Here is a 14,082-nt window from a genome sequence, read left to right as displayed (position 1 = left end):
GACCTGGGTCAGGCAGTACTGTTTGCAGGTAAAGACGTGCCTTCTCTGGTAGCTTCGCTGGAGTTGGTGTGACGTGACTGGAGAGATAGGAGTTCCCAGAAAAGGTTGATGAAGCCTGAAAGCCAGAGCTACCTGGGTGGTAGGTGAGATAAGGAGAGGGCGGGGGACACCTGTCCTCTTCGCTTACTGTTTCCCGGTGCAGAGTTAGTACCCAAGACTACTGTAGCTTTAATCCACTTTTCCCTTTTTTTTTCTGCTGCCATTGAAGATAAAGTCTTTCTTCCATAATTCTTACGGTGTTGGAAAACAATCCTTGTTTTTCTCATTCTGCCATTCTCCTAGTTTGTATCCTCAACCACCCTGGGCACCTTCTTCCAGGTCACCTTTGAGTGTGTGAATGAGCCTTTTGAATTTTGTGTCTAAGCTTATATATTGTTCCCACCATAGGCTAACCAGTGCCAAGGAAGGTTCTCTGACATAGTTCTTGATGCTTTCTCCAAAAATGATTTCTTGATAATGGTTAAGGAGAAAATGTATCTTGTTCCCTTCTCTGTAGGGAATCCCTGCTTATTGGATCTTTCCAGTTTTTCCTGATTTTTCCCTTACTGTTTTGAGTTCCACCCATAAAATTTAGATAAGGCTACATCTTTTTATTTTCCTTGAAGGCTCTCTTCCTAGTAATACTTACCTGGCCAGGTGAACTAAGAACTCCAACCTAACATAGGTTAGTTGAATATTTCCCTCCTTATTAGGATCTTGAAAACTAAAACTGTTCTTTGGAGTCTCCCCAAGGACTTTCTCTGGAGAGTGGTCACACTTTACATTGGCCAAGAAATTGTCCTTCGTTTTTCTGTCATGGGTCCAGCTTCCTCGGGAAGACGGTCACCCTTTACTCCTGCGTTAAGGAGGTGGGGCACAGGGAGGTCCTGGAGTGAAGGAGGCCTGCGCTTGGACCTGGCCTCTGCTGCCCGCTTACCGAGCAGCTGTGGGAAATGTACTTCATTCTGCGAGCCTCAGTCTCCTTAACCATGGAGGGAACCGGACACGGTTTTGTGTGCCTGAGTGTGAGGCTCGAGTGCCGTGGCGTGCGTGACGGGTTAGCGTCGTCCTGCCCCTTGCTGGGCCTCGGAGTGGTAAGCGTGCTCCTACAGTGAGATTCCCGCTTCCTTAACCAGAGAGGCCGAGGGGCACGCCAGAGCCCCACTGCTCCCCGCTTTCTGGCCTGTGGATCTGTGGGCCATGCTCTCTGTGCTTGGGCGCCGGCTTCTCTGCAGACACAGGGTTCTGGCTTCTCCATTGGGAGTTGCCTGGTCTTCTCCCTCCACCTGCATTTCACGTCTCCACGTGCACAACCCCCCCCCGCCCCGCCCCCCACCCCTGCAGTGCTGTAGTGGCCACAGCCATTTGACCTTGTTCTCCGCCTGGCAGTGCGTGGGTACCACTCAGGTGTGATGGGCCCACAACACGTTTGGAGGTGGACTTTTTCAGTTATACTTGCTTCTCTCCAGGCCTCAACATCCTTGCTGCTTTTTTTTTATTCCCACTGGCAGGACCAGGCTAGGCTTTTTCTGATATTTCAGTTCTTGAATCTGATCCTTAGAATCAGAAAACCTAAAGAAGTCACCACAGGTTGCCAGCAGGTGAGGAGGGGAGAGAGGACAATATGACCCCAAACAAACAAACAAAGAAGATGGTCGTTTTACATGGAGGCACATGTTGCAGAGAGAGACGTGCTTCCGTAACTGCTGTCCAGCTAGCCTGGTGTGTGTGTTTGGGGGCTTGGGCCATGGCCTGGTCAGAGCTCTAGGTGCTGGCTTCTCTTCCTGGCCACCTCCCTGCTGCCTTCCTATTTCCTCTGCCTTGTTTCTGGCCTCCCAGTGCAGAGGTTCTAACTTCTCATGTTACGCCCCTGAGCGTAAGACGAGCTCAGTTTCTCGGAACCTCTTCTTTCTGCTTAAAGTCGGACATCCCGGGCTTTGGCTGTGCTCTGATGTCTGCTTCCTCAGATGCGCTGGTCTTCAAGGCCAGCAGGCTGGGAGTGGGGTCAGGGTCTGGCTGATGTGCTCTCACGGTGGCAGAGGAAGGACAGGCTTGGGAGAACGTGGGTGGCCCTAGGCCCGGGTGTCAGGGGTGGATAGGAACACTTGGATGGTTGCTTAGGAGTCAGGTCCTGGACTTGCGCCTTCTGTTTTTCAGAGTATCATTATATGCTTAGGATGAGGACCCAAGAAAATGGGGCATGCTCTGCTTTTCACTTGTGTAGCAAGTGCACTGGGGATGTGCTTTAGCTGACAGCGTGCTCCTGCCTTCAGATAATTTACAGTCTCGGCGGGGGTTGGGGGGGGAAGCATGTTTGTACAGAAATGCCTTAATGAGTGGTGTAAGTTCTGAGACATGCTGGCAACTCATCGTGGTGGTCAGGAAGTGGAGGTGATTTCTGTCTGGCGAGGCAGAGAAGGCTTCCTGGAGGTGGTGGCTGTTAGGTGAGTGAGGAGATCAGGACCCTCTTAACCCCTGCAGAGCCACCTAGGAGGGTGAACGTGTGTGCTAGCAGAGAATGGGAGGTGTTGAGGATCCATTCAAGGGGTTTGTACTTCATTTGGTAGAGGATGAAGGAAAGGAAGAGCGCGTGAAGGTCTTTAACCTGGTCAGAGGAGTGCTTTATTTAGGAAGAGTAGCCTGCGGATGCCATGTAGCCTGCCGTGGAGTGGAGAAAGACCGTGCACCCAGAATCCCTGCGGGAGGCTGAGTAACCCGGGGAGGAGAGGTGGGGGCCTTGACCCAGGGCGGCCTGTGAGGCACAGGGGGCTGTCATGGGCTGGACTTGGCTGCTGTGTGTGTTCGCCTCAGTGTGAAGGTGGGGTCAGGAGCAGGGAGGGGTCAGATGGCATCTTACCATCACCCATGACTGTGAGGGCCCGTTCAGTGCTGTTCCAGGGGCTTGAGGTTTACTTTCCTCCTGTAATAAAATAGGTTTGATATTAGTTTATAAAACATTTATAAAGTAAAACAAAACTTTGATATGCCTTCTGGTTTTATTGGCAAAGTAATGCTTTAATATATGTTTGTCCATTTTGGTGTGCTCATTTAAGGAATTTTAGTACACACTGAAACAGCAGAATTAGGATTTTAAAATTTCTGAGACATTATTTGGAACCTCCCAGAAAGTGACCCTGTTTTGATTCTCAAGCTTGCTGAACCTCCGTGAGTTTTACTAAGACCAGCTTGGTTTATAGACATCACATGCTGTACGTCTTAGGAAAGGAGGAGGGCTTTTCCATGGAGGCTTGGTTACGTCTTTCTGCTCTTCTTGTGGACGAGACATTGGCAATACTGTTTTGGAAGAGAGGTTCCCATGGCTGAGAGCAGGGCACAGAAGTCTCTCCTTTCCGTCTTGAGAAGCCGTCTCCAACGTGGACTTTGTGTCACTGGCGGTGGTTGCCATCAGCCATTCTCACTGGGTTGAAATTGGCTGTGTGGCCATTTTTTGGTTTGGCCCATAAGTGAGCAGAAGGGTCAAGAAATGGCTCTGAGGAGCCTGTGGTTCCCGCAGGTTCGGAGCGTTGCTGCTCGCTGGGGAGCACCCGTGCCTCACTGGCGGACCAGACCTTTGGAGAGGACTTGGGCCTCTGCGTGGAGAGGGGTGTTCCCACGCCAGAGCGAGGGGCCCTGATCTGGGACGTCCCCCCACCGCCCTGCTGGCCCTGCAGACTCCAGGGCATTGCTAATGTTGGATCGTCCAACAGAATGTGCTTTAATTGAATATAAGAGCTTTAGAATGAGTTTGAACTATGTACCGTTTAATTTTGGTATTGTGTAGTATTTGATTGTAATGAAAGTTAAATTTTTTCCTTCCATTTTAAAAATTAAAGTGAACGATCTGTATCTAGTCTGTTTGGTAACTTCCTGCATACGTATGCTTCTTTCTTAAAGAATAGATTCTTAGTTTAGTTGCTGTTATAGTCTGCTTTGCCCCAAAATTGAAATTTTAGTTGCCTTTTAGCTTTCTTTAGAATTGCTAATAGAATGTGTCTTCCGTGAACAAATCTCTTGTATTTTGTTGTAGGCTTTGATGGATTCTAATCTTCCGAGGTTACAGTTAGAACTCTATAAGGAAATTAAAAAGGTAGGCTTTTGTTTTCCATTGTTGAAAAAGTGCTACTGATTCACTGTATTGAACAGTGTATGTGAAATTTTATCTTTTATTTGATAAGGAAATAAATGCTGTTTGGTAAAGTAGACTTTATTGTTTTACTTTTCTTCAAAAGGTTGCTCCTCATTATTTATTAGATGGGATGGGAATTAAAATGGTAGTTTTAAAAAATATCTTTGTAACTCCATCCCATTAGACCTTAAAATTTCAAACGTAGTTACACATTTAAATGGCCTTTTCTCTAAAAATAGAAATTAGCAATGAAAAAAATGCTGTTGTTTATTTGAAGTCCTCTTGGTGACTCGTGTCCGCGACTCTTAAATGTAACACACTGCTCCTTAAATCCCTCAGAACGGCGCTCCTCGGAGCCTGCGCGCTGCCCTGTGGAGGTTTGCCGAGCTGGCTCACCTGGTTCGGCCTCAGAAATGCAGGTAAAGTGGACACTCTGGGTTATTACTATTATTATTATTTTGGATGGGGGGCCAGCTCCGGTGGATTCTTGCCATGTTGGCTCAAATGTCATTTCTCTAAAGGTCTTCCCTGTGCACTCTGTCTGAAGCTACCCACTTCTGCCTCTCCAGCTGCAGTACAGGTTGTCCTGATCCTTTTCCTGCGTAAAACTTACGGCTCTCAGGAATACTGTCTCACACTTCATCAGCGTGCTTGTTCGTTTTCTGTCCCACCCTCCCCTGAGAGCTGTAGGAGGTGTACGTCTCAGGACAGTGGGGGCATCCCTGTCTGGTCCCTGCTGCAGCCCAACACTGATAACGGCGTCTGCACGTGGTACTTGCCGAAAAGATACTTGCCAGGTGGTTGAAGGTTGAGTACCACCTCATTGTTGCTTACTGTAGGGATTATAGAAAACTATGCCTTTGTCTATTATGTGGGTTAAAAATATGAGTGTTAAACTGTGAATAAAGTTTTGACTGATGGAACCAGTTGTATCTTAATGGATTGAAAAACAAAAGAAGGGCCACAGTTTTCAACTCCTTCCTTCTCTCCTTCACTGGCAAGACGTGCTGACATCCACGGAGCCCTTGGCTTGTCCCCGAGGAACTGGTGGAGTGGCAGAAACCCTCTCTTTTAATATGAAACAGTGATCTAGTCCACTGAGCCTGACTGTAATAAGAGTCTTACATGATTGCGGACATACAGTCACTAAGGAAATTTCTTTTTATATAACCTTTTTCTTTTTACTATCCTTATTTTGAAAACTTTGTTATATTTCTGAAGCAACATATCCCCAGTTCTCCACATAGAAGCCGAAGTGACCTTAAAAAAAAATGATTGGATCATGTCATTCCTTTACTTAAACTCTTTCCTCATTTCCCAGAGCTGTTCCTATAAATCCAGACTCCTTACCAAGGCCCAGGGAGATCTGGCCCCCAGTGGCCCCCGTCACCTCAGACGCTCCGTTGACTCATTGGCCTGACTTCTTTGAAAAGTTGGGCATGTCCTCCTTGTGATGTCTGGTTTGTTTTCCCTTGGGTCATCTCCTTAGAAGGGCCCGCCTCCCTCCCTGTACAGTCCCAGGGGTACACCTGCTTGCTGCCCATCTCTGCCACTAGAGGACGCCGCCGCCGCCACCAGGTGCTTGTCCTGTGGCTTCGACTTACCTGTCCTGTGACTGCTCCTCTCCAGTCCTGCATGGTCTGCTACTTCTCTGTAGAGGGCCAGGCTTCTCTCTAAGGCCTTATTCAGTTTCAATGCTTAGAAGAAATTTTGTAATGCTCCCTTTTCAAGAAAGCTTTATTCTTATTTCTTAATTTATTGTTTAAATGGTGTTTTCTTATATTATCTGTTAGTTTCTAATTTAAAATCTGATTATTTTAATAACTATTATAATTTACTGCAAAGAATTTTTAAAACAAGCTTTTGAGAGTCGTGTGTGACTAGAGGAGAAACGAAGGATGAGAGCCTCCCAGCATTTGGGCTTCATCTGCCGTTAGTCTTCTAGCAGAGGTTTGTTTACCTTCCAGGAAGGACTCTTCTGCATGTAAAAACTGGTTTTTCCCGAACAGACACTGAAGTCATCGCTTGTGTTTCTCATTAAGGTAGGCCCTGGATGAGTAATTAGTGTCCCTCTCACATGTGCAGGCCTTACTTGGTAAACCTTTTGCCTTGCCTGACGCGCACAAGCAAGAGACCCGAAGAGTCTGTCCAGGAGACCTTGGCTGCAGCTGTCCCTAAGATTATGGCTTCTTTCGGCAATTTTGCAAACGACAATGAAATTAAGGTATGATTGCTGCTTCAAGTCACAAGCGTGGGAGTTGGGCTTTTGCACAGGCAGGCATTTGAGAGTACTTCTCGAGTTAGGCTGTGCTTCATAATTTAGATTAAAATCTTTTGAGCTCTTTGGAGGCACACTGAGAGTTTCTTTCCACTTCTGCTTTCTTATTGTGGGGTGAAAAGAGGAATAGGGAGATGGTTTATAGATGCAAAGTCAAAAGGCATTTTGCCAGAGCAGACTGGTTTTGGGGTGTAAGACTGACTGCTTAGCCTGGCTGAAGAAAGGCCGCTGTCCCTGGACTGCAGGCAGGAGAAAGCTCACCGATGATGCCTCGTGCGTACGAGTCCCCTGCGGCCGTCGGGGACCACTTCACTTCCTGTTTGTTTTTTGCCCCAACCAGCAACCTTCAAACCCTCTTTAGTGTTTTGTCTATAATGTCCAGAAATCATGACCCTGTCACATGGTCTGAGGATTACAGATTCTTGACTTCCTCCTTTTAGTGGGTCAGTCCTGTGTTAGTGTTTTTCTTGGTGTTTCCCTCCACATTTCTAAATAACTTGCTTATACTGCTGGTTTTGGATTTTTTAAGTTTTTTACAATGGAAAAGATGAATTCAGCTCTAACCCTTCTTCCCTCTTTTTACTACAGTTATATCAGTATTCAGTGTGTACATTATTATGCCTAAGTAAATAGTCACAGCTAGTTATGTTCTGTGCCGTGGTTATGTTTCTTTGTATAACTTTTCGGTATTTCTGGAGTCAGTAATTGCCTCTTTTTCATTTGCTTATTATTCTTTGGCAATTTCCATCTTCTCACATCTCCCACCGGCGCTGTGTGTCTCCATTCAGTTGTGTGCGTGATGGGTAGTTTCCTGGACCCATTTCCTCCGCTGGAGTCGTCTTGGGCTCCACAGCCGCTGCTCCAGCCTGGTCAGGGCACCCCTTAGGTCTGTCGCACAGTCATGTCTTGGCTCCCCTGTCCGATGCCTGATTCCTGGCTGCCATGTCTTTGTCTCTCTAGGCTTACTCCTGGAGAGGGGGCTTCCTGAGGAAGGATGACTGGCAAGTAAATCGTTTGAGATTCTGCATTAGTGAAAATGCCTTGATTCCTCCCTCACACTTGGCTGGGCATAGAGTTCTGGGGTAGAAATCGTCTTCCCTTAGGAATGTACAGGCTTTGCCCCTTTGTCTCGTTGTCTCCAGTGGGGCATCCGAGAAGTCAAATGACCTGATCTCTTAGCCTCTGAATGTGTCCTTCTCTAGAAGGTTTTTACTGTTTTGTGTAGGGGGGGGTGCTGGGTCCTTGACAGACCTTTTAATTTGGAACCTTCTAGCCTTCAGTTCTGGGAAATGTCCTTATATTTCTCTGACAATTTCCCCCCTTTATTTTCTCTGTGCTGTCTTTCTGAAATTTGTTAGTTAGCTGTTGGCCCTCCTGGACTGATGCACATTTGTATTATCTTTTGTTTCTATTTTCCATTTCTTTTTTCTGTACTTTTCTAGGAGATGTCCACCCTAAACTCTTCTCTGGAATTTTTGTTCCTGCTGTGTTACTAATTTCTAAGAGCTTTCTTGTGTTCAGAACGTTCATGTTTCCTGGCACCCTCTTCTTGTTTCACGAATACACTCTCTTAATCTTTCTGAGGATATTGGTTATAGTTTCTTGACAACTTCCTTTGACCTCCACATTGTGTGTTTCTTCTGACTTCCTCTGTTCTATTTCCTGTCTTTCTCTTTTATGTCAGCAGTTGTCCGCATAGATTTGAGTGAGCCCCTAAAAAGCTTATTGGAAGCAGGTGTGTGGCAAGCTTTGTCCCCAGGTGGACTTCCTCAGGTAACGGGTGGTGAACCTGCTTTTCCACTGTGGGTCTTTAAATGTCAGTAAGTCTCTTCCTCTTGGACCAGTCAGTATCTCTAAAGGAAAATCCCTCATTCTCCTGCTTGGAGGCGTCAGCCCAGCTGCATTTGTCCTGGGACCCTCGGATGGAAGGGTGCTGACAGTCTCACTGGTCAGAATGCAGACTTCTTCTTAATTTCTGTTTTCTGTCTGTGCCTCATGTCTGTCCTCCGCTGTGGCAGCATCTCTGGGGATTCCCTGTCTCTGCGGGAGATGGGGCAGTGAAGACCACATCCCGGGCTGCCTGGGTGGGAGAGGGGCTTGGCAGTTTGCCCAAGGAGCTGTTAGATGAGCAGCTGTTTCGTCCCCACATCCATGCCACTTTCAGGTGTCTCTGGTACTCCTAAGCCTGAGCTTTTCTTGGATTTCTGTGGCTTGAGTGAGCTTGCCTTTGGTTGGTGGCTTTCAGTCCTTCTCCCCAGCTCCCAAAAAGGCTTGCGTGGGAACTTCTGCCTGAGGGCTGCAAATCAGTCAGTTACCACTTGTTTACTTTCTAGCTTCCAAAATTTGCGAGTGCCTGTAGTCTGCCCTTGTCCCTGTTCTGTTCTTTTTGTCTTTATAAGTTTATGCTTTTTAAACCTTGTACATGTGATTCTGGTGGGGTGTCTGGGGAGTAGAGGTTCATATGTCCAGTACAGCATGTTTGATCAGAAGTTTCCTAACAGAGGCCCTGCTGTGTTATTCTCAGGGTTGCCTGTTAAATATTGAGACTCCCGAGCCTTTTATTTGACTGGTGTGTAATGTACATACAAGAGGCATGTAAATCATACGTGTACTCCTTGATGAGTGGTCACAAAGCGAATCTGCCCTTGCGGCCACTGCCTAGGTCTGGACATACGGAGTATTACCGGCACCCAGGAGACTCCGCACCATCTTCCTATCACTACTCCCTCCTTCCTCCACAGGGCTGATCACTGACCTGGCTTCTAATGCCAGAGGGTCTGTTTTTAAATTGTAAATATGTAGGACCATACAGTATGTGTTCTTTTCGTCTGGTTTCTTTTGCTCAGCACTAAGCTCGTGAGATTCTCCCACGTCACTGCGTGTGTCAGTAGATCCCGCGGTTTTTCAGAGCTGTGTAGTGTTCCCTCGTGATGAGTGGTGAATGTGCTGCAGCTCATCATTTTACTTCAGCTGGACCTTGGGTCGTTTGTAGTGTTGACTGTCGCGAGCGTTGCTGCTCTGCCTGTCCTTGTACGTGTCTCTTGGAGCACAGGTTGTGATAGCTAGAAACGGAGATCGTGGGGTGTGTGTATGTCACCTTCGGTAGATGCCTCCAAACAGCTTTGCTAAGTGGCTGCACGAGCTTACACCTCATCCGTGGTGTGTGCGAGTTCCGGCAGCTCCCTGTCCTCACAGAATTGGAATTTTGGTCATTATAAGTTTAGCCATCTGCTGAGTGTTCTGGAGTCACAGTTTGGTTTAATTTCCATTTCCACTCCCTGAGGTACTCTTGACTCTAAAGCGGAATGAAGTACTCTTAAGTATATGTCCTGCCTATGTTTAGAAAAGTGGAGCTATCTGCCCTGTAGTCTAGCGCACTTCCTCCTCTTACGAGAAGAGCTTTTAAGGACGGTCTAGGTAACCTCCGGCCAGCAGCCTTCTACTGGGCATTCTCGGGACTGTGGGACTTGGACCCAAGAAAGCCCCCTCGGGCTCTCATTCCATTTTACTATTATTCCAAACTTTAAGTTCACCATGGGCTGACTCTTCATAGTAATGTTTAGCTTTCATTCTGCTTAGAAGTTTGGACTAATATAGGATGATTATTTACCGTTTCAGTGATGTGTGTCTGTGTGTGTGTGTGTATGTTCTCATTCAAAGGAGTTCTTTAAAATGTATCTTTCCTTGAAGCTAAAAAAGTGTGTCAGAGATAAGTTGAGTGGTTTCTCCGGATATTGTCTCTGGGGAGAAACTGGAGGCCACAATCTACTAGGGGTGTCCTGTGGCCGGGGGTTTGGTCCTCCACCTCTCTGGTTCCAGAGGTCTAATCTGTGAATTCACTGAGCGTTGATGAGCCTCTGAGAACCAGTTTATGCCAACACGCAGTTAGGGAGAAGCTTGTTTAAGTCAGATGCCAGTCTGTTAATTAGCTGCTCTTTTGCCGATGGTAGGGCCCCAGTTGTGTCCCTGACTTGCTCAGCGAGGCTCCATACGTGCCCAACAGTAACTGGGCCAAATCGTTGCTCAGAGCATAGTTTAGAATGATGGGAAATAGACGGTCTTGAGTAACATAGTCACCAAACTCCTGCAGCTGGATGGTCACCCCCTTTCATTCTTTGGATATTTTTGTGAAGACTAAATGGTCATCGTTAGCACTATAGCACCCCTAGAATTATAGCACCCCTCCTTTGGGTTTTCTTGGAGGCACGGTAACAAGTCTTATTCTCTGATTTCTTAGGAAAATAGCTGTGAGGAGTGTGTGGTCTCAGCTCAGTTACGTTGCACACGTTTTCCAGACCTGAGACTGTCTCTTGGTGGCATTAGCAGCACATTTACAAGCCGTCGTTTAGGCTGGGACCTTGCTGTGATTGGCTAGCACCCTTCTCCTGGACTTCATCATTTGCTGTGTTTTTTTTTTTTTTTTTACTGAATTTATTTTACATAGTGTTATTCACTGACCCTGGCCCCAACTATTGTGGGGACACCTTTTCTAGAAGTGAAGGCTTTCACTCTCATGTAGGGACGTAGATGCTGAGCAAGTCCCTACTCAGTTTATAAGGAAATAAATTGACTACATATTTGCAAACTGCTCTGAAATATCCCAGATTTGGGGTGCTTCCGTTCAGCTCTAGGAAGGTCTCAAATTGTTAATACTTTATACTCTGCAAGAATTTGGAGCAAGTTATGCTTTTTGAAATACATGATGGTTTCTTTTTCTTTTTTTAAAAATAAATTTATTTATTTTATTTTATTTATTTTTGGCTGCGTTGGGTCTTTGTTGCCGTGCGCTGGCTTCCTCTAGTTGCAGCGAGCAGGGGCTACTCTTCGTTGCGGTGTGCGGGCTTCTCATTGCAGTGGCTTCTCTTGTTACGGAGCACGGGCTCTAGGCACGCAGGCTTCAGTAGTTGCAGCACGCGGGCTCAGTAGTTGTGGCATGTGGGCTCTAGAGCGCAGGCTCAGTAGTTGTGGCGCACGGGCTTAGTTGCTCCGGGGCATGTGGGATCTTCCCGGACCAGGGATCAAACCTGTGTCCCCTGCACTGGCAGGCAGATCCTTAACCACTGTGCCAGGGAAGCCCATGATGAGTTTCACAGGAGCTTCGTCTTCTGTCGACTTGGACTTTGCTTCCACAGGTTCTGTTAAAGGCTTTCATAGCGAATCTGAAGTCCAGCTCTCCTACCGTGCGGCGGACAGCGGCCGGCTCGGCGGTGAGCATCTGCCAGCACTCCCGGAGGACGCAGTACTTTTACAGCTGGCTGCTCAGCGTGCTCTTAGGTGAGGCGCAGGCCTGCTAGTGATTCTCCCCGTGGGGGGGTGGTCACTAGTGTTTACTTGAGACAGGCCTTTGAAATTCTTTAAAATCAGGCAGCCCCTCAGCTTCTGGACTGGGCCCTTTAGCCCTGGCCGGCTGGTAAATGTGAACGAGCCCCTGTGGGGTCTGGGTGAGGGTTCGGAGAAGGCTTCTCCTCCTCGGTGCAGCGGTGCGGATGTGGCCGGGCCCTCGCACAGCTGGCGGGGCGGTGGGCGGGAGCCTTCCCGGGCCTGGCCCTCTGGGCAGCACACTGCACCACCTCTGCGGAGGCCCTGAGGGCAGGGAGTCCCCGCGGCCGGAAACTGAGGCTCAGGTCCCCGTGAGGGGCCTGCACAGGCGCTCTCTGGACGGGTGTAGGCCTGGTGAAGGTTTCTCCTCCACTGGGGGCAATTGTGGAAATCCATGCTGGCAGGTGCTGCCAGGAGCACGCGGACAGTCGACGTGAAAGAGCTGCCTGGCTTTCAGAGGCAGTGAAACTTACTCACTGTGCAGGGCCTCGCTGAGCTGAGGCTTTAAATGTTACCCCGTAGAGCCACTCCTGGATTTTGGCCGCTCGCTGAGATACACTGTGTATTTTTTCCCGTAATGTTTGTGCCATCTGTATCCCTCCCTGCCAGCCTCATGATAGGGTTCTGCTTTGGATCTCTTCCTGTTAACAAAGGAAGCCACGAGTCTCCCAGCAGCAAATTCGATGTGACAGAATCTTGTTGCTGCCTTTGTAGGTTTGCTGGTTCCCGTGGAGGAGGAACACTCCACCCTCCTGATTCTCGGAGTGCTGCTCACATTGAGGTATTTGGTGCCCTTGCTGCAGCAGCAGGTCAAGGATACGAGCCTGAAAGGCAGCTTTGGGGTGACACGGAAAGAGATGGAGGTCTCTCCCTCGACGGAGCAGCTTGTCCAGGTAGGCGCCCCGTGCTTTACTCTAGTGCTTGTGCGCCCGTGACCAACGTTCAGAGACTCAACTAATTTGGAAGAGAAGTGGCAGAGCCGAGGCTTAAGAGCGTGGACTCTGGAGCCAGACCCTGTGGTTCAGATCCTAGGTCATGACCCCGGCTACTTGCCCTGTGTGTGGTAGTGATGTCAGGTAAAAATGAAGGCGTCCCTTTACAAGGTCACCGAGGGTACTGTTTACGTAGACCTGCTCGAAGCAAACCCCAACCATCGTATTATTTTATCTACAACTATTTCATGTGTCCCTATAGACGAGGACTCTTTTTTTAAAATTTTAATGACAATGCCCTTGTCATACCTAAAAAAAAGAACACTTTCTTAACATCAGATACCCACGTATCCCCTGTCAGTTTGTTCTTCCGCTCTTTGGAACCAGTATCCTAGTAAGATTGGTTGATAAGGATTGTGATTCTCTTTGATCTGATGGTTGCATTCTGTCCCCATTTTCCCCTTAGAGTTCATTTTTTGAAGAAACAGATTGTCCTGTGGAACTCCCGGCAATCTGATTTTTTATTACTTGACTCTCCGTTGTGTAAATTAGCATGTTTCTTTGTTGTCTGTATTTCCTGTGAACCAATACTGGAGCTAGAGACTTGTCAGATTTGGTGCATATTTTATAATATACATAATATCTGAGTTCGGTAGTACCTGTACAATATTTTAAAATAAATATTATTGGAGTTGCATGCTCAGAATTTTTTTCTGATTTATATTTAAAAAAAGGCCGCTTAGTCAAGTTTGGAGACCATTGGTCTAGTGGGGGAAGCAAGCAAACAGTCACTAAATAGCAAGGCGGGGGGTGTAGGGTACTGTAGAGTACATGGTGGGGGCAGGGGGTGTGCATGACCAAGGTCAGGGAGGCATGCTGGGCAGGCTGTTACGAGCTGATGCTTTTGGGTGAGTAGGATTTGACCAGACACAGGGAGTTGGGAGAAGAGAGTTTTATAGACAGAAGCTACAGCCTTTGCCAAGTCCACAGAGTGAGAGAGTGAGAGTTTGCAGGTGAGGGTGAGCTGGGTCCTGTAAAGGTCTCCAGGCTTTCTCACAGGTCAGTAGGGGTGCTGGGGGAAGATGCGGCTGGAGGGATATTGAAAACTGTGTTAAACTAGGAGAGCAGTAATCCTGGGAGGATAGAGTGAAGGGGTATGGGATGTGGTGCTTAATTAATTACCGATTTTCTTAATAGTTAACGTTTCTTCAACATGGTTAAACAACATGGCACCTTGTTGCATTAGCAAGCTAGATAAGATTGTCTCTAAAACATATCTAATCTATTTTCTTTTGACTGATGGCCATTTTGAATTAAGGTATTTTGATTAAGAAGTTCAGCTCAGCTAATGTAATAATAGCTTGGCTAGCTATATTTAAATAGAGTTT

The 14,082-nt window shown here is 47.4% G+C and overlaps 1 protein-coding gene across 5 annotated transcripts in view; it reads left to right on the top strand.

Moving 5' to 3' along the window:
• Positions 1 to 14,082, top strand: part of HTT (huntingtin) — a 138,554-nt gene that overhangs the window by 24,642 nt on the left and 99,830 nt on the right. For all 5 annotated transcript variants that reach the window (XM_036852124.1, XM_036852125.1, XM_036852123.1 and 2 more), the window contains exons 4-8: positions 4,067 to 4,126; positions 4,505 to 4,584; positions 6,251 to 6,389; positions 11,576 to 11,717; positions 12,477 to 12,655. In XM_036852124.1, the coding sequence (XP_036708019.1) occupies positions 4,067 to 4,126; positions 4,505 to 4,584; positions 6,251 to 6,389; positions 11,576 to 11,717; positions 12,477 to 12,655 (600 nt within the window). The remainder of the gene's footprint in view (positions 1 to 4,066; positions 4,127 to 4,504; positions 4,585 to 6,250; positions 6,390 to 11,575; positions 11,718 to 12,476; positions 12,656 to 14,082) is intronic.

The sequence above is a fragment of the Balaenoptera musculus genome, chromosome 5 (assembly GCF_009873245.2).
Source record: "Balaenoptera musculus isolate JJ_BM4_2016_0621 chromosome 5, mBalMus1.pri.v3, whole genome shotgun sequence".
In the NCBI taxonomy this organism is placed as follows: Eukaryota; Metazoa; Chordata; class Mammalia; order Artiodactyla; family Balaenopteridae; genus Balaenoptera; species Balaenoptera musculus.
This window is presented reverse-complemented; position numbering and strand designations above follow the sequence as displayed.